This window comes from Rhinichthys klamathensis, unplaced genomic scaffold (assembly GCF_029890125.1).
Source record: "Rhinichthys klamathensis goyatoka isolate OS25496 unplaced genomic scaffold, OSU_Roscu_1.1 h1tg000446l_1, whole genome shotgun sequence".
Classification (NCBI taxonomy): domain Eukaryota; kingdom Metazoa; phylum Chordata; class Actinopteri; order Cypriniformes; family Leuciscidae; genus Rhinichthys; species Rhinichthys klamathensis.
In genome coordinates this window covers 1,621,239-1,638,028 of record NW_026606941.1, presented here as the reverse complement: position 1 = coordinate 1,638,028, position 16,790 = coordinate 1,621,239, and the positions used below count along the sequence as shown (strand labels likewise).

General features: G+C 43.9%; 1 protein-coding gene across 4 annotated transcripts; it reads left to right on the top strand.

The window, feature by feature from the left end:
- Positions 1–353: 353 nt before the first annotated feature.
- nadkb (NAD kinase b) lies at positions 354–16,475 on the top strand. 4 transcript variants are annotated; one of them, XM_056236480.1, is made up of 12 exons: positions 354–431; positions 1,283–1,543; positions 1,631–1,714; positions 2,418–2,547; positions 2,709–2,817; positions 2,971–3,056; positions 3,226–3,328; positions 3,448–3,602; positions 13,783–13,882; positions 15,010–15,167; positions 15,308–15,390; positions 15,637–16,475. In XM_056236480.1, the coding sequence occupies exons 2-12, from the start codon at positions 1,293–1,295 to the stop codon at positions 15,794–15,796; spliced, it is 1,419 nt and encodes a 472-aa protein (XP_056092455.1). In that variant the 5' UTR covers positions 354–431; positions 1,283–1,292; the 3' UTR covers positions 15,797–16,475. The 4 variants fall into 4 exon arrangements, with proteins under 4 accessions (XP_056092455.1, XP_056092453.1, XP_056092454.1 ...); XM_056236478.1 differs by lacking the exon at positions 354–431 and adding an exon at positions 499–533; XM_056236479.1 differs by lacking the exon at positions 354–431 and adding an exon at positions 613–704.
- The last annotated feature ends 315 nt before the right edge of the window (positions 16,476–16,790 follow it).

Genomic DNA, 16,790 nt, shown 5'->3' with positions numbered 1-16,790 from the left:
GTACTAGTCTAACGTAACGTTAGTTCACAGTAGGCTTAGCTGATATGTGTATCGTCGCAAGAATGCGTGTAGGCTACTTCTTGATTTGTTGAGTTCAGATTGTCCATACGTTTTTTTTTCAGCAAGACTTAATAAATGTATTAAAACAACACAAAAGGAAAGTCGATAAAGAAAATCAAGGCATAAAAACTATAGCGATAAGAGTTTTCATTTGCTTCTCAGGGATTCTGCGCAGCAGCTAGAGTGTCACGATCAGCCTCGTGATGTCATTGTGGACATCCCATGATAAATAATATTACACGCATAAGCCGTTCAGCTTGGTTTAGTAGAAATAATCTATTTATTAAATGTACCTAGTGTATTAAATTTACTTCTTAGGTGGCGAAAGACTGTCCAAAAGGGAAGTTTCGCGGTATTTCCTGTTGTGTGCGGTTGTGTGGTAAGCGCTGGGGAAGTGTTTGTTTAGCTAACGGTAGCTCCGCGGCTAACTTAACTTAGGGGAAGTTTTGGTCGATGGATATGATCCGACTGTTGTGTGTTTTCAGTGCAATGTCTCGTGTCGCTTAACCTATTTAAGACAATTGCTCCTTGTCACCTTGTGACCGCTAAACCCTTGTTAGTAGCTTGATAGCTTGCATGTTTAGTAGAATGAGTAAATCTGCCTTTGCGTATTGTGCAGCACATGCGTTTGCTGGCTATTCATGGTAAATAAATACATGGGTAGTTGACAGATAACATGTCCTTGGAATTGTTTTCATCAACACTAAGGTTTTAGTGTTACAGTTTAAAGTGACTATAATTTAAGTCTTCACCCCTTTGCACCTTAAATCACCTAGTTTGTGCAAATTTGCATCGCAATATGGTGAATTATGTATATATTTAATGTAATCTCTAAATTAAACTAAAAGTTAAATGTATAATAATAATAATAATAGAATTGTGTTAAAATAGTTAAATAATAGTTGTGAAATACTAGTTTTGCTTGTCTCAGTTAGGTAAGGCATATATATATATATATATATATATATATATATATATATATATATAAAAATGTATTTGCACAAGACACCAGCTGAATATGTTTAATTCCTCTGTTCACATAAGCATGTCATAAGCATAAGCATGTTTTGTAATGCATGTCAAAATGTCTATTTTGATCAACAAGATCCTATATAAAGCAGAGGTGACCATGGCCCCCTGAGGGGGCTCAATTAAGTCTTCCACCTCATTTTTAGAATTGATTTGATTCTTGTAATAATGTTGAATTGTTTTTTCCCATAAGAATTGAAGGCATGGAAGACGGGCTGCCCTCCAGAAAGCCGGAGGAGGGTGGTTCATCTAAGCGTTCACAGAGGCAGCAGGAACGCCAGGGGAAACTTCCTAGGAGACGGAAAGAGGTGAAGAGGTCTCTTCGGAGGCCGGACTGTCCAGAACACCTGTCGGGAGGAAGCGTACATCGGTTGCCCGAACAGCACGAATCCGAAGCCTCTGCATCAACGGAGGACACTGCAGATAGTTGCCCAAAAAGATGGGATAGATGCAGGTATATAACACGCCATTTGATGTAGATCAGTTAAACTCTAAAGATAAAAATGTGAAGGGACTTAAGTTAAATGTCTGTCTGTTCCAGACGAGGGCACTTTCTACATGGACCATATCCTGCTACTCACTTTGGACCCAAAGCTTGCATTCTTCCCAACCCGACCTCAGTCATGTAAGTAAGCGCAGTCAGACCTTCTTTAGGTGAGGGGTGAGGTCACATCCCTTGTTACTGTTTAACATTAAGTCAAGCAAAGGATTGGACAAACAAGTGACAGGACCCACAGGAGCGTTCATGCTGGAACTATCTAACGGACCCCTTCCAAAAGCCCTCCAGCACTATGCCTGTTTTACTCCCCTCAGGACAAAACACACGCAGAGGGTAATGTGGGGTTTTGTGGTTTGATATCTGATGTTGTGCCTTCACATTTTCTTCACATGTTGTTTAGATGTTATAAATGTTAGCTATGTGTCAATAAGGATGAGTAGAGTGAATCTAAAAATGACTTATTCTGGATGTCATGCAACATTAAATTGTTGAAACATTTTTGAAATGATAGAAACCTAGCTGTTACTTAGGCTTGGTTATTCCTTGGTACAATAAATAAAAGTGTGTATTAAAGATTTATTTAAATATTTGACAATTAAAGGTAAAAAATTATATTATTATTATTTTCATTTCCCCCCCCATTTATCAATATCTGATGCTAGATCTGCCAGAAACCAAAAGCAGAAGTCCACATTTACAGTGCTTACAAAATGTTTGACCATGACTGTAAGTTGCATAATGAGTGTACAAAGTACATGCAGTGTTTCTCTGTGTGAAGTACAGTGCAGACTCTCAGAATGTTTTCCTACTCTGTCGACTTTCCCTGCAGGCACATTCAGGATCCAGCCAGCCAGCGGCTCACCTGGAGCAAACCACCACTCAATGTCCTGGTCATCAGAAAGATCCGAGACGAGACCCTGCTGGAGCCGTTCAAAGAGCTTTGCAGGTTTCTCGTGGAGGTAGGTTACACAAAATCCAACCTAAAAGCAACGCTAGTTGTTGATTTACAGTCTTTAAAGCTACAAGTGCTATTTTTTACCCTTTTATTTTCATTGTGTTATATAAGATTTATGTTTAGATTTGATTATACAAATTTGATCTAAATTATTTCTACCATCAGGAGAAACATCTGATGGTTTATGTGGAGAAGAAAGTTGTGGACGATGGCTCTCTCATGAAGGACGAGTCATTTTCCGCCATCCGCAATCAGCTGTGCACATTCAGGGAAGGTACTGAAACCTCATAGTTTTGTATTGGATATGAGTGAATTGTCGGCAGGTTGACCATTAACAGGATTTACATAACCCTGACACACCATTAACCAATAATGGAGTAGGTGCATTAGGAAAATGAGCGATTCATCATTGTGTTTGTTCGTACAGGGTATGATGACATCTCGGACTGCATTGATCTGATTATTTGTTTGGGTGGAGATGGGACTCTTCTGTATGCATCATCTCTTTTCCAGGTATTCTTTCATCTCATCTCATTTGTTTGTGCACAAGAGTCCTACTATTTTCATTCTCAGCTGCTTTTCAGTGGATGGTCTCTGTGTGCTCCATTTTAGTTGAGAGAATTTGGATACGCAAAAGGTAGTTGGTTCAATCATCCAAGGTGTTTTGTCTCATTTGTTTAAGGGCAGTGTCCCCCCGGTCATGGCCTTCCATCTGGGTTCCTTAGGATTTCTCACACCATTTAAGTTTGAGTCCTTTAAAACAGAGGTGGATAAAGTTTTTGAAGGTAGAGTGATTGAAAGTTTCTTATATTTTCTTTGAAAATATCTTTGAAACTAGACAAACTAGTTTTAGTTTTGTAGCATGATGTTTGTTATCTGAAGTGTTTGTGTCTGGCTCTTGTAGGTAATGCTGCCATCATTCTGCGCAGTCGTCTGAAAGTTAAGGTGGTGAAAGGCATGTTCCAGAGAAACGAGCAGCTCTTCGGCACTCAGGAGAACGGAATAGTGCCTCATAACCACATAAATAACGAGGCAGGCAAAATCACACTGCAGTTACAGGTAACTCAGCACTCAATCAAAACATTGGGCTTGAGACAAAGTCTGTCTTTTATTTGCCGACACATTTTAACACAAAGGAAAAGAAAGTACAAAAGGTTGTTTAAAAACAAACACTGCCAAAATTCAAACGTACGATACACCAATAAGGACACTGGAAAAAAATCTGATGATATGCAGGGTTTTTCCTGGCTCAAAATGAGGCGGAGGTGGTAAAATTATAACACTAGGGGTGTCCGGGGGCATGCCCCCCCGAGAGAAAATTTTGTACATTTTAAAGATAAATTCATTAATCTGGTGCACTTTGAGTCTCTCGAATCTGTTGTTAAAAATAAATAATAATCCACCCGCCAACCACCCATATTCTTTGATTTAGATATCTGCATCTGATCATCACATTACAATTATTCAATTAAGCATGATAATATGGTAACATATCACACAATTAACATTTATTTAAATTAAAAGTTCTTCTTTTGGCAAAATTACATTTTCTTTATGGCCTAAACAGAGGCTTTACTTTAAAGCTTTAACTTATTGTCAATGTTTCATTTTTGAAAACACTCTTATCGGAATAATTTTTTGTCCCTTTATAAAGGGCATTTTCCACCTAATTTTATTTAATGTATGCTCTAAATATCATTTAAAATTCTTACATTTTATCAATACATTCGATTAAAATAATAAGACACTAGGCTGTTACCAATCAAATTAAATAATTTACATTGAAAAATTATAACTGTATTAAATGAGATTATTTTGAATATTTTTTGAATATACAAGGAATGTTGAAAAGAATGATACTTTGAAACTAAACCGCCAGTAGGAGGCGGCGTCTTAATGAGCGAGTCATTGAGTCATTAATGTAAACGATTCGTTCAAACGGCTGATTGATTCAGAATGAGGCAGTTTAATAATGGGCAATTGAATCTTTGACTCAAGCGATTAGTTCAAAACGCTGAATGATTCAGTAATGAATCATGGATGAGTGTTGCTGTGAGACGCGATATGGTTCTGTTGTTTGGAACTATTTTCGCTGCTAAAACAGAACAAAAACAGTCTAAAAATGTAAGTAACTTAATTTTAACTATTTGTTTATTGAACTGTTATGAAATTAATATCTCGGTTTCAATCGTGATGGCATTCAGGAAAACAGCACTCTGGTCGTGTGTAGCCTATATATTGTTTCTTAACTATAATTAATGTTATAAATAACTGCGCGAGACTCAACACCGCAACTTTGTTACCGTCCGTACATTAGGTACCATGATGGGAGTTCCGTGTCTTTATTACACTCATTTAGCTGTCATCCACCCTCGATTGAATGGAATGTTTTTATTACTCGGCCCGCTCGACCCGCGGATTATGATCCGTGCAGCACTATCGGCAAACTACACGGTTAGAGAAGGGACACAAGCAGCAATCGCGACAGAACTGTTCCCTTTCGAGAGGTTCCTCTTATTGCGTAAGTAGCTTACGCTATGGGAAAACTCCTTTTCTCGAGAAATATTGAAGTCTTTATGTAAAACGCATTGCAGCTGCACAGCATACAGCAATGAGCGAGGCAGCTCGGTCATTGGCTGTGCTGCAGCAACTGCACGAACCTATGACGGGGCGACTCTGAACCCGCTTCCAATGAGCGTGCTTCGCGCCTACGCGCGTCAGAGCCCGCCAAGATGGGCGTGGCCAAGGGCTATATATTGAGCGCCCCGTCATCTGAGTTCTTTAGATCTAATCTCCTTCAGCAAAGAACCTTCTCTTCGCTGGATCCTCCGGATTTATTGGAGTCTCTTCGCCGCCGCCGTCGACAAGCCTACAGCAGGACTGCTTCGAGGACGCCGGCGCCTTCAGCCGCCTTCGATCGCCCTTCTGCTAAGCCATCCGGCGCGCATCATCTGAATATCCTTTTACAAAGCTTTCAGTGTTCGCCCCCGCGACACTTTCTAAAAGAGCAAATTTTACAAGGCGTTGTTTCAAATGCCTTCCTGCGCCTCGTGTCGAGGCCCTCTTCAGGACGGGGATCATCACATCATCTGTGCCCGCTGCCTGGGACTGGACCACGCAGAGGCTGCCCTTACTCGAGGCGGATGTCCCGAGTGTGACGCCCTGGGCCTCACCAAGCTGCGCGCTCGCTTCGCCGTTTTCACCGCGAAAGAGCCCACCTCTTCCGTGCTACCATCTCCTCTGGTCGAGCCGCGCAAGAAAAAGCGCCGCTCACAGAGGCCGCCGGAGCACACGGTTTGTAGTGATGTCACGCCGGGCCAATCCCCGCGTGCTTCACCACCACCTGATGACTCCCCGCCGCCAGTCCAGTTCACACAGGCGGACCAGCACCCCTCCAGCGGAGCGATGGGGCTCGTCTCGTTTGGCGCGTCAGGGGATGACGATGACAAGGATGTCAGTTTTTTGTGTGATGCTGCATCCGACGAGTGGCCGGGTTCGTCGTTCGACCCCGCGCCATCGACATTAGCGGGCACGAGCGCGGGCTCCAGCATGGATTCTGAGATCGTCCGCATCCTGTCTAAGGCCGTGGAAGACCTCGGGCTCGATTGGTCTTCCCCGGAAGAACCCGCCCGCAGCCGACTGGACGAGTGGTTCCTGCAGGGGCGCCGACAGGCCCCTCGACAAAGACCCTCCCCCTTCTTCCCGGAGGTTCACGACGAACTCACGAAGTCGTGGAAAGCCCCGCACTCCGCTCGCCTGAAGCCTTCTTTTTCTTTGTCGCTCTCCTCTGTGGACGGCGCGAAAGAAAGAGGCTATGAGGGGGCTCCGCCCCTCGAGGAGGCTGTGGCCAATCATCTGTGTCCACCCTCCAACGCTGGATGGAAAGCTAAAGCTTCTCATCCCTCGAAGCCTTGCCGGTCTACTTCAGCTCTCGCCGGTCGCGCATACGCCGCCGCCGGCCAAGCTGCATCAGCGCTTCACTCTATGGCTGTCCTCCAGGTGTTTCAAGCTAAACTTCTCCGCAGTATGGACGAGTCTGGACCCGATCCTGAGGCATTTAAGGACCTACGCAGCGCCACTGACATAGCGCTGCGAGCTACAAAAGCCACCGCCCAATCCATCGGCCGTGCTATGGCTAACCTGACTGTCCTTGAGCGCCATCTGTGGCTGACGCTAACAGAGATGAAGGATGCAGATAAGGCGCCATTTCTCGACGCGCCTATCTCACAAAGCGGCCTGTTTGGACCAGCGGTGAAGGAGTTCGCCGAGCGCTTCACCGAAGCCCGTAAGGACTCGCAGGCTATGCGTCACTTCCTGCCCAAACGAGCTAGCTCATCGCAGAGCCGCCAAAGGCCGCCTCAGCAGCAGCGAGCTAAGACGGCGCCTCCCGTCTCTCAGCCCAGACCTGAAACAGATTTTCGACGCCGCTCGCGCTCTGCCAACAGGAAGCAACCGCCCGAGCGACGGGGACCTCGGCCCAAGATTGTGCTGAACCCAGAGCCTCGTAAGTCCTCCTAGCTACAGGGAGAAAAAGGGGGAGCGCGTGTCTCGCAAAAGCCGGACCGTTCTCTCCAAAACGTTTAAAGCATTACCCAGTCCCCTTACAGGCGGCTGGAAATGTCTATACAGCAGCCAATGTGCCAGCAACACAGCTCGCCCACCTGCAAACAAACGCCGTTTTTACGGCGACACACAGAAATCACATAAAGAGCTATTTTCTGCCTGTGTCATTAAAGGGTCATGTGTCCACACCAAAGTGCGCATTCCCACATATCAAAACTGTCAACGCAGTGCCAAATGTTTTCCCAGCTCAAGCTGGACGCCCCATAAATGTAGATTGTGTGCCAACTGTCACGTATGCACCACTACACATAAGCACTGTTCCCACAGTTATAAACACTTCCCCAGTAAAAGCGGGAAGTTTTATAAGAGTGGCGCGTGTGCCCGCTGTTATGCATGCACCCCAACTCACAAACACTGTTTATATGACCAAAAAACTCCCGCCGCGAGCGGGAAGTTTTATGAAAGTGGCGCGCGTGCCTACCACAGTTTATGCACCCCCACCCATAAGCACTACCCATACAGTGTTAAACATTTCCCCATCTCGCTCTGTGAGCATTACGGCGAGCGTGCCTGTAATCTCACACACACCCCTGCACTCGGCATTCAACAAAGCTGCTCAGCGCGCGCCCGCGCCGCTGAGAGCTGTAAGCTCGACATTAGCACAAGGCGATTCGCTGGCGGGAGCCATACGTCACTGCGACACGCCCCCAGCCAGCATTCAGCCCATATCTGTGCGAGCGAAAGCTTGGGAAAATATCCCCGACATGCCGAAATGGGTTTTGAACATAATAAAACACGGTTACTCGCTTCAATTCGCTCGCAGACCGCCCCGCTTCACAGCAGTGGTCGAGACGAAAGTGAGAAAAGATGTTTCACATGTTCTACGCACCGAGATGCTCAAACTGATAGAGAAAGGCGCTATAGAGACAGTCCCTCCCTCTATGAGCGAGGCAGATTTTTACAGCCGCTATTTTCTCGTCCCGAAAAAGGATGGCGGTCTCCGCCCCATTCTGGATCTCAGACATCTGAACAAAGCTTTAATGATTCGCTCGTTCAGAATGTTAACAACCAAACATATCCTCGCGCAAGTTCGCCCAGGGGATTGGTTTCTATCAGTGGATCAGATCAGTGGATCAGATTCGCTTTCGAGGGACAGTCATACCAGTACACAGTACTACCATTCGGCCTGTCACTGGCACCCCGTACATTTACGAAATGTATGGATGCAGCACTTTCCCCCCTGAGACAGCGGGGAGTGCGAATACTAAATTATCTCGACGATTGGCTAATCCTAGCACAATCAGAGAGCCAGTTAGTGACACACAGGTCTTGGATTATCAGTCATCTAGATCGCCTGGGTCTAAGAATCAATTTTGCAAAGAGCAGGCTATTCCCCAGCCAGAATATTTCTTTTCTGGGAATAGTGCTAGACTCAGTGCCTCTCGTCAGAGCGCGCGCTCACTATCCGGCGCGTTGCAACATTGTTCAGAGCGGGTGCGCGCGCCCCCGTCAAGCGATTTCAAAGGATGCTCGGTCTCATGGCCTCAGCATCAGCTGTACTCCAGCTAGGATTGTTGCACATGCGTCCTCTCCAACGCTGGCTCAAAAGCCGTGTCCCCACTCACGCGTGGCGCTCGGGCCACTTTTTAATCAGAGCGAATCACGGCTGCATAAAAGCCCTGACGCCCTGGAAAGCTGTCGACTGGTATCAGTCCGGCGTGAGTTTGGGCGTGAACACAAGGAGAAAAATGATCACGACAGATGCCTCCAAAATAGGCTGGGGGGCCCTTTACGAGGGCAGGCCTGTCTCCGGCTTGTGGTCAAACCCGGAGAAGCGCCTACATATAAACTGTCTGGAATTGAAAGCGGTCGCTTTGGCTCTCAGAGCCCTGCTCCCGTACCTGAAGAACGAGCACGTCCTAGTCCGAACGGACAACATGACGGTAGTCTCGCATATAAATCGTCAGGGTGGACTCAGATCGAGCTCCCTGCACTCGATGGCAGAAATGGCCAGGGAGCTCCTCCTATGGTCCCAGCGCAACCTGCGCTCGCTGAGAGCAACGCATGTGCCAGGTGCTCTGAACCAGGGAGCGGACATACTGTCCAGAGACAAGGTTCTCCCAGGAGAATGGTCTCTCCACCCCCTGACGATTCAGTGGTTATGGCAAACCTTTGGCAGAGCAGAGGTCGACCTCTTTGCCTCCAAGGAAAATGCGCACTGCCCTCTCTTCTTTTCAAAGAGCACAGACGCGCTCGCCCAAGTCTGGCCGAGCCGCCCGCTGTATGCCTTCCCTCCGGTCGCGATGCTACCTCAGGTCATCAGCCGGATCAGGGAGGAGAAATGTGCAGTGCTCCTGGTAGCCCCACTCTGGAAGAACCAGACGTGGTTTCCAGAACTGATGCAGATGATGAAATCTGCCCCATGGCCGATTCCACTGAGGCTAGACCTCCTCAGGCAGGCCAACGGGATGATCCTCCATCCCCGCCCCGATCTGTGGGCCCTCCATGCGTGGCCCCTCAACGGGTTCCCAGGAACCTCCCCAGTGGAGGTTTAAGAACCATCACTGAGGCGCGAGCACCCTCTACGAGGCGCTTATATGCCCAGAAATGGAAGGTGTTCAGTGACTGGTGTAAATCCAGAAACCTGAACCCTGAGTCATGCGAAGTACCGAGTGTGCTCGTTTTCTTACAAGAGCTGTTGGAGGCAGGCCGCACCCCCTCCACGCTCAAAGTATATGTGGCTGCCATAGCAGCATCGCACGACCCTGTGGAAGGACGCACACTAGGGAAAAACTACCTAGTCGTTCGTTTCCTGAGGGGCGCCAGGAGGATAAATCCCCTACGCCCCCCCTCGGTGCCGATCTGGGACCTGGCCACGGTCCTGGACGCACTCAAGCGTGCCCCGTTCGAACCCCTCCGAACTGTGCACCTTAAACAGCTCTCGCTCAAAACTGCTCTCTTGCTGGCTCTCGCCTCGGTCAAGAGAGTGGGCGACCTGCACGCGCTGTCGTCAAGCGCTGCCTGCCTGGAATTTGGACCTAACGACAGCAGGGTTGTCCTCAGGCCAAAACACGGGTATATTCCGAAGGTGCTCTCTACACCTTTCAGAGCACAGGTGATATCTTTGGCCGCGCTGTCGTCTCCAGCAGACGAAAGCGACGCTAATTTACTCTGCCCGGTCAGGGCGCTCAGAGTATATTTGGAACGTTCTGCCCTGTTCAGACAGACAGAGCAATTGTTTGTATGCTTTGGCGGCCGCACCAAAGGTCTCGCTGTTTCAAAGCAGAGAATATCGCGCTGGATAGTTGATGCTATAGCGCTGGCTTATGAAGCCAAGGGCCTTCAGTGCCCCTTGGGCATCAGAGCTCACTCTACGAGAGGCATGGCCTCCTCGTGGGCGTGGTCGAGTGGGATACCCATTCAAGATATTTGTGCGGCAGCAGGCTGGGCCTCACCGTCAACATTTATCAGGTTTTATAACCTACAGGTCCCCTCATTGCACTCTAACATACTGTCGGTCTAACTATGCATAGGCTGGGGTGTGTACATGCTGAGCGCTGTCTCCTCCCTCATAGAATCCGTCTCTGACTGATGTAGAGGATTTTTCATACATGACAGTACATAAAAATGTGCTTGTGTGTTTCTCTGGACGCACATTGGGCCGTTCCACGTTGTCCTTTGTAAAGCCCGCCTTCGGCTGGCTCGTTGGATAATTACTTTGCTTAAAGGCTCAGGCATCTGCCTCCGGCTTAATAGAGCGAAGTCAGCACGCACGGCGTTTTACATGGCGTTCCCATAGCGTAAGCTACTTACGCAATAAGAGGAACCTCTCGAAAGGGAACGACTCGGTTACTAACGTAACCTCGGTTCCCTGAGAAGAGGGAACGAGTATTGCGTAAGCTGCCGTGCTTGTGCTTGGTTAGTTTGCTTCAGTCGATTGAACCTAAAGAACTCAGATGACGGGGCGCTCCACGCCCATCTTGGCGGGCTCTGACGCGCGAAGCACGCTCATTGGAAGCGGGTTCAGAGTCGCCCCGTCATAGGTTCGTGCAGTTGCTGCTGCACAGCCAATGACCGAGCTGCCTCGCTCATTGCTGTATGCTGTGCAGCTGCAATGCGTTTTACATAAAGACTTCAATATTTCTCGAGAAAAGGAGTTTTCCCATAGCGTAAGCTACTTACGCAATACTCGTTCCCTCTTCTCATGGAACCGAGGTTACGTTAGTAACCGAGTCGTTTTGTCGAGAGGCGGAGGCGGCACGAAATTTGACGGAGGCGGCCGCCTCATAATTGTCTATGCAGGAAAAACCCTGATATGGTGTCTACCAGTCACATGACACAAAGGGAGATGCCATAAAACAAGCTACGGGCCTTTTTTATGTCATGCCATTTTACCTAGTACTTTGTACCAAATAATAGATTTTATATATATATATATATATATATATATATATATATATATATATATATATGTATATACACACACAAGAGTGCATTTATATTTATAAATGTGTACATAAACATAACGGTTCAAATGTTTGGGGTCAGTAAGATTTCTTTTGAAGGAAATCAATACTTTTATTTAGCAAGGATGTATTAAATTATTCAAAAGTGACAGTAAAGACAATTATAATGTTATAAAAGATTTATATTTCAAATAAATTCTGTACTTTTGAACTTTCTATTCTTCCAAGTATCCTGCAAAGAAAAATGTATAACAGTTTTCACAATAATATAAATCAACCCCACAACTACTGCCGTCTTATTAACATTAATAATAATTAGAAGAGCTGTTTTAAAATGGGAATAATAATAATGTTTCTCGAGCACACAATCAACATCTTAGAATGATTTTTGAAGGATCACGTGACACTGAAGACTAGATAAATGGCTGCTGAAAATTCAGCTTTGCCATCAAAGGAATAAATTACATTTTAAAATATATTAAATTAGAAACGGGCTATTTTAAATTGTAATGATATTTTACAATAATTCTATTTTTACTGTATTTTGATCAATTATTTGCAGCCTTATTGAACATAACAGACTTTCAAAACCAATTGGTAAAAATCTTGTTGACCCCAAACTTTTAGTTTTGGACGATAAGAGTACATATTGATGCATATCTACAAATTAGGGCTGTCAGTTAAACGCGTTATTAACGACGTTAACGCAAACCCATTTTAACGGCGTACATTTTTTTATCGCGCGATTAACGGTCTTTTTGGCCTAGTAAACTTTGTTGTTTTTTTCACATGCTTTTGCAACAGGACGCGGCATGCGCGGCGCTATGAACCCCATTCATTTCAATGGCTTGCGCCGCGCAAGGACGTTTTGTTGCTTCGTCGACCAAAGCGCAAGCGGATCTAGCTAGACCGAAAACAAAACAACAGGCACTCCGCCGCACACACTTGTTTGGGATTGCGAGCCGGCCAAATAGTAGGTTAACGTTACGTTTTGAGTGGTTGACGACCACGAGACGCCGAAATGGATGCCAATAAGATTCTGAATGGAAAGTTTACTTTTAAAAAGTTGCCAAATGGTTCCATTGTCAAGACCAAAGTGATCTGTGTGTTTTGTCGTTGTGAACTGAGCTATCATCATCGCAGCACGTCCAGTCTGAAATACCACTTGATGATGGCCAAGCACACACACACACACAGCTGATGCGAATTCTCTGCCCCCTCGTCAATATCAGGACCTCGTCAGTATTTCTTTCACCCTTTTATTGATGGACAGTGTTACATTGTGTGAGAGATTATTTGCTCCAAGTGAGAATGTTAGTGTGAAATTGAACACAGTATATGCCAATGTTGTTTTCAATAAAAAACATTTGCACAAAGCAAGCCGATCCACTTTTCCATGTTGATAAGAGCATTAAAATGAGAAAAAATAATGGGACAAAAAGAAATCAAGAGACATTTAGAATAGATAAAAATGTGTGATTAATTGTGATTAATTGCGAGTTAACTATGACATTAATGTGATTAATCGCGATTAAATATTTTAATCGTTTGACAGCACTACTACAAACATATGCGTATTTATAAACATATACATATAAATGCATGTACCTGCTCACAATGAATATACAATTTATTAGTAAGCCATAAAATAATTTACATATTTTTTAGAATGCAGCACTCGTATACATTAGTTATAGTTGTAACTATAAATTGTTATAAGGGTTGAGGAGACATGAAGAAGACCAGTAAAATGTCTTCAAAGCAGATCTTGAAATTTGTTGCACAAGAAAAAAACATGAATGTCTGCCATGTAAGGGCACTCTTTGAATATAATCTTAGGGGAAAAAGGAGTTTTTTAGGCCAAAGAAGCTTAAACGATTGTTTAGGCCAGTCTAATTCTACACTTGATGGTAAAATAAGTGGTATATGAAAAATGTATTTTTTTTCTGTCCTTCAAGACTGTTTAGAGACATTTTTCCATGGTGACAGACATATGAGTTATTTGAAAATAACAGCTGTGATAGGTCTGTATGTCCAGTTGCCATAGCAATAACATGATGTCATTGACAACCTTTTCTTTTATGTCTGAGATGGATATTTTTAACCAGAGTGGCATGTGATTTGTGCAGAAATACACCTGCTTGTTAAATGCTTTTGTGTGTAATTCATCCATTTACCATCTGTGATATGAATATTATGTGTGTATGAAGGTGCTGAATGAGGTGGTGGTGGACAGAGGACCCTCATCCTACTTGTCCAATGTTGACCTTTACCTGGATGGACGTCTCATCACATCTGTACAGGGAGACGGTGAGCACAGATTTACTGGCCCGATCAGTTTTAATATATCTCAAGAAATTAATACTTTTATTCAACAAAGTTGTGTTGAATTGATCAAAAGTTATTTTGAACTTTCTATTCATCAAATAATCTGTATCACTGTTTCCATGTAAATGTTAGGCACCGCAGTAGTTTTCAACATTGATAATTGCAAACATTCAACATTGCAAATCAGCATAATTTATGAAGGATCATGTGACACTGAAGACTGGAGTAATGAAAGCTGAAAATGTAGCTTTGCCATCACAGGAATAAATTACGTTTTAAAATAAATTAAAGACCACGTGGTGAAAATGCAGTTTTGTCAATGTGTCAATATAGCATTGCTGAGTATTTTCTCTTTAAAACTGCAGTGAAAAAAAGACAGTCTCAAAAACACAGTTTGAAATCGCCGGTGTTTCTTACAAGCAGGGGAGTCTCAGGAGCAGCCAGGTTATCTCTTCTGTATATTTCTTCTGTCGATATGAAGAAATCGTTTTGTGTAACATTAGCAACACATTATTAGCTGTTTGATAACGTAGTCTAGCAAAAGTCTAATCATATTAATTACCGTTATGTGTCCGATGTTGTAAAGATACCATCGTGTAGCGTTTACCTCAGTAAAGTTGACCAAGTGGATCTCTGAGCTGGTTTGAATGGAGGCGGGGCTAATTAGCATATTCATGGGTCCACCTACACTAAATGAAGCAAAGCTGTAAAATGACATTCAAACGATTTAAAGACGTGAATAAAAAAAAAATTCACAGGATTTTTTTTTTAAATGTCAATTTGGTGATCAAAGATTAGTTTTGAGGAATAAAATTACAGGGGGGCTTTAAAAATTATATATATTATAATAGTAATATTTCACAATATTGCTGTTTACTATATTTGTGATCAGATAAATGCAGCCCTGATGAGCATAAGAGACATAAAAAAAATCTTACAGACCCCATGGTGTGTAGCTTAACATAGACGCACTTCATCTTAGTGTTTGATTAGTTTTTTCTTCTAGCTCAAGCAGGTCACAGTACATTATGGTCTTTTCGTTTGCTTTGGCAAGAGAGTCCAGCTGTAGATGTAAATAGATGTAAATATGTGGCTTTGTTTCTATGCAGGTGTAATAGTGTCCACCCCCACGGGCAGCACGGCCTACGCTGCTGCAGCGGGAGCTTCCATGATCCATCCCAATGTCCCTGCCATTATGGTGACCCCCATCTGCCCTCACTCCCTCTCTTTCAGACCCATAGTGGTGCCCGCTGGCGTGGAGCTCATGGTGAGAGTGTCATTTTGCCAAGGTTTAGCCATTTGAATGACTACATTTACTAAGCAAACTTGCGATTTTTGTTTATTCATCTCATATGAGAGCTTCAGAAGAACGGTGTTATCTTACAACAAACTGTATTTTTTCTGCAGATAACGCTATCACCTGATGCTCGTAACACAGCCTGGGTCTCATTTGATGGCAGAAAGCGGCAGGAAATCCAGCACGGGGACAGGTGACACTCGTTTACACAATCCCATAAGCAAACAACTTTTACCTTCCTCATAATGCAGCAATACAACAACAGCTGTGTTAAAGTTATGGAAATGAGCATTAACAGTATCAGTAGGGATCAGCACTCAGCCTTTGTACAGTTCAAATGCAGTTTGCCCCTTTTTTCATTAAGAATTCATTGGCTTCATTCACTTGAACTCTCACAACAATCGTATCTGGTAATCATGAGTTTTGTTTTCCCCCATAGCATTAAGATCACGACCTCTTGCTTTCCGGTTCCTTCTATCTGTTGTCACGATCTGGTGTACGACTGGTTTGACAGTTTGGCTCAGTGTCTTCACTGGAACGTCCGCAAGAAGCAAACACGTTTAACAGATGCCAGCGACTCTTCCGAAACGGAGAACTGAAACCACCATAAAAACCAAGTTTCTCACAGTCTGTTGACATTCCAAATAAATTCAGATTTCCATCCTGACTCACTGAAAAGGAGGGTTCTTTATATTTACATAACATTGTTCATGTCCATATTCATAGATTCATTTCATTATAGCTCACAAGTGCTTATGTTCTACCTGTAAAATAACACATTAACTAGTTAGAGGTCAGCCTGGATTACTCGTAATTTATCGGTATCTAAAAGTTTGTTTGTTTAAGAGCATAAACTCATGATGCATGATTGCTAAACGTCATTATGCAGACAGTTTCCTACATTCTGTTTTTGTAGCTGACGGCTTCTCATAATTAACAACATGCTGAAGAGTAACTGATCCAATTTGCCATAGAACAGTTTTTTTAATACCATTTACTGACATTTACTATTGACAAAAATGCTTAGTTAATTTTTTCCCTGTAGATTCATCCATGTTTAAATAGTTGTTTAGGAAAACTGGAAATGCACATTATAGCTGGAAATGTAATTTGTCCATGAGCATAAAACTTTGATTTTGAGGTGTTTTTACAGTGCATAACTCGTTACAACGTAGCTGTTGACTAAATTTACCACAGACGTCACATGAGTTGGGCTTTCTATGTGGTTTGCTACAACAGTAGTTCCACTTGTGTGGTATTAAATTGCATAGGACGCCATTCTTTGTCAGTTATTGTGTTTGCAATGCATTGTACATTCAACTACTAAGATTAAATGTGGTTTGGCAGGCTTAACTTGTAGCTCACTTTAGCTATTGTTCGATTTCCATTCAGATTGACTAACTTGTGCAGAGCCTTTCTGAATATGAATCGAGTGTTCTTGTTTTCCTCTTTGTCAGGTTACATTGAGGTTGGCCGTCTGTGTCGAACCCAAGTAGATCTTGAGAAAGAACATTGTAGCCTCCCTGTGGCGACACAGGATGGTGCTACATATACTGCATTTTCAGAGCTGCATTTCCTAATTTTTACACTACA